This window comes from Pundamilia nyererei, unplaced genomic scaffold, assembly GCF_000239375.1.
Source record: "Pundamilia nyererei isolate P.nyererei 1_Seehausen unplaced genomic scaffold, PunNye1.0 scaffold00030, whole genome shotgun sequence".
In the NCBI taxonomy this organism is placed as follows: domain Eukaryota; kingdom Metazoa; phylum Chordata; class Actinopteri; order Cichliformes; family Cichlidae; genus Pundamilia; species Pundamilia nyererei.
This window is the reverse complement of record NW_005187431.1, coordinates 3,963,987-3,965,433: the sequence shown is the minus strand read 5'-3', so window position 1 is coordinate 3,965,433 and position 1,447 is coordinate 3,963,987. Positions and strand designations below refer to the sequence as shown.

The 1,447-nt window shown below is 38.4% G+C and overlaps 1 protein-coding gene across 1 annotated transcript in view; it reads left to right on the top strand.

The window, feature by feature from the left end:
• Nucleotides 1–954, top strand: part of LOC102198678 (coagulation factor XI-like) — a 2,715-nt gene extending 1,761 nt beyond the window's left edge. Inside the window, exons 7-8 of the mRNA XM_005728917.1 lie at nucleotides 529–688; nucleotides 852–954. Coding sequence (XP_005728974.1) covers nucleotides 529–688; nucleotides 852–954 — 263 coding nt within the window. The remainder of the gene's footprint in view (nucleotides 1–528; nucleotides 689–851) is intronic.
• The last annotated feature ends 493 nt before the right edge of the window (nucleotides 955–1,447 follow it).

The following is a 1,447-nucleotide window of genomic DNA, read 5'->3' as shown; positions in this document are numbered from 1 at the left end:
CTAGGGGCCAAACAAACTACTAAGGAGGATTTTGAGGTCATACAAGTATAGATCTGACATCACTGAAATCTGATTTGTTTTGAAAGTGTTTCTTTTGCTTCATTTTTGAGCAGTGTAGAGTTACAGATATCAATTTGTCATAACCTAGGGAGAAAAAGTTGAAAATAACTTTTAACCCTCTCAGGCTCAAATTAAGTTTTAGTTGCTAATGCACAACCACGTCCTGCAGTGGTACTTCTGAGTAAAAAAAAAACAGAAATATGTATGTGGGGTAATCGGGTTGTTAGTTTTTAACTGTTGCAAATCGGCAACGCCTGCCTCGAGAGGGTTAATGTAAAAATTAGTATTTCAGACATGATGACAAACCAAATCTATGTCATTTTCCTCTAATACAACATGTGGATGTGAGACAATCATCTTTTGGGCTTTGTTCTGTAAAGGTAATATTGTTAAAGACACTTTAATTATGCACAAGAATATTTTATGTGTCCATCCCTTCAGCACAGTGACATGTGTTTCTACTAACAGACTGGGCTAGAGTGGCTTATGAAGGAGTAGATTTCAAAGGTTCTGACATTCGCGATGAGCTGATGGATGATGCAGACACATGCCAGAAGACATGCACTGAGGACCCTCACTGCCAGTTCTACACCTACGCTGATGAAACCTTCTTTGATCGCAGTTATCGGTGAAGTATTACGAATACTTCTGTGCACACTTTAAACTAGTAATTCACGTCGCACCCAGAAACCACGTCACATTTATTAATCTGTTGTATTCACACTTTTTGTAATCTGATGACAACTATATCTCCAGTCTCTAATTTAAACTGTTGGATTTTTGTACTGTAGGCGTCGCTGCAACCTGAAGCGTGTCATCACCATCCCTGCTCCTCCCAAAGTCATCAAAGTCACCAATGTTGTGTCGGGTTTCTCCCTTAAAAACTGCCCATAGACTCAGGGATCTACTTGTAACATGTGTGAAAGACTTCACAGCTCTCAGTGGGATTTTTGTGGAACCTAAATAAATCATTTCAAACATGAGCTGTCTGTCTGACATGTTTATTAAACAAATATGTCCACTTTAGTCTCATCTGACCAAAAGGAAAATGTTCCAGAAATTTTTGTTTGTTTAGATGCAACACAGCTAACCTAACCTAAAATGTGCTGCTATGTTCTTTTTAGTCAGATGAGAGTTTTTCTCTGTAAACTTTCCAAACAAGCCACTTGTTCAGTTTTTTGTGATTGTGCTGACATGAACTTTAACATTTAAAATGTTAACTGAGGCCTTTGCAATCTAAAAATGAACTCTTGGGTTTTATGTTTTGTTTGGGTTTTCTCAAAGGATTGTACGTTCTGTGTTTAGGGCGAATTTGCTGGAATCTCTGCTCCTGGGAGGATTATGGTTTTGCATTAACACACATGTACATGCTCCAGCCCCAACAAGC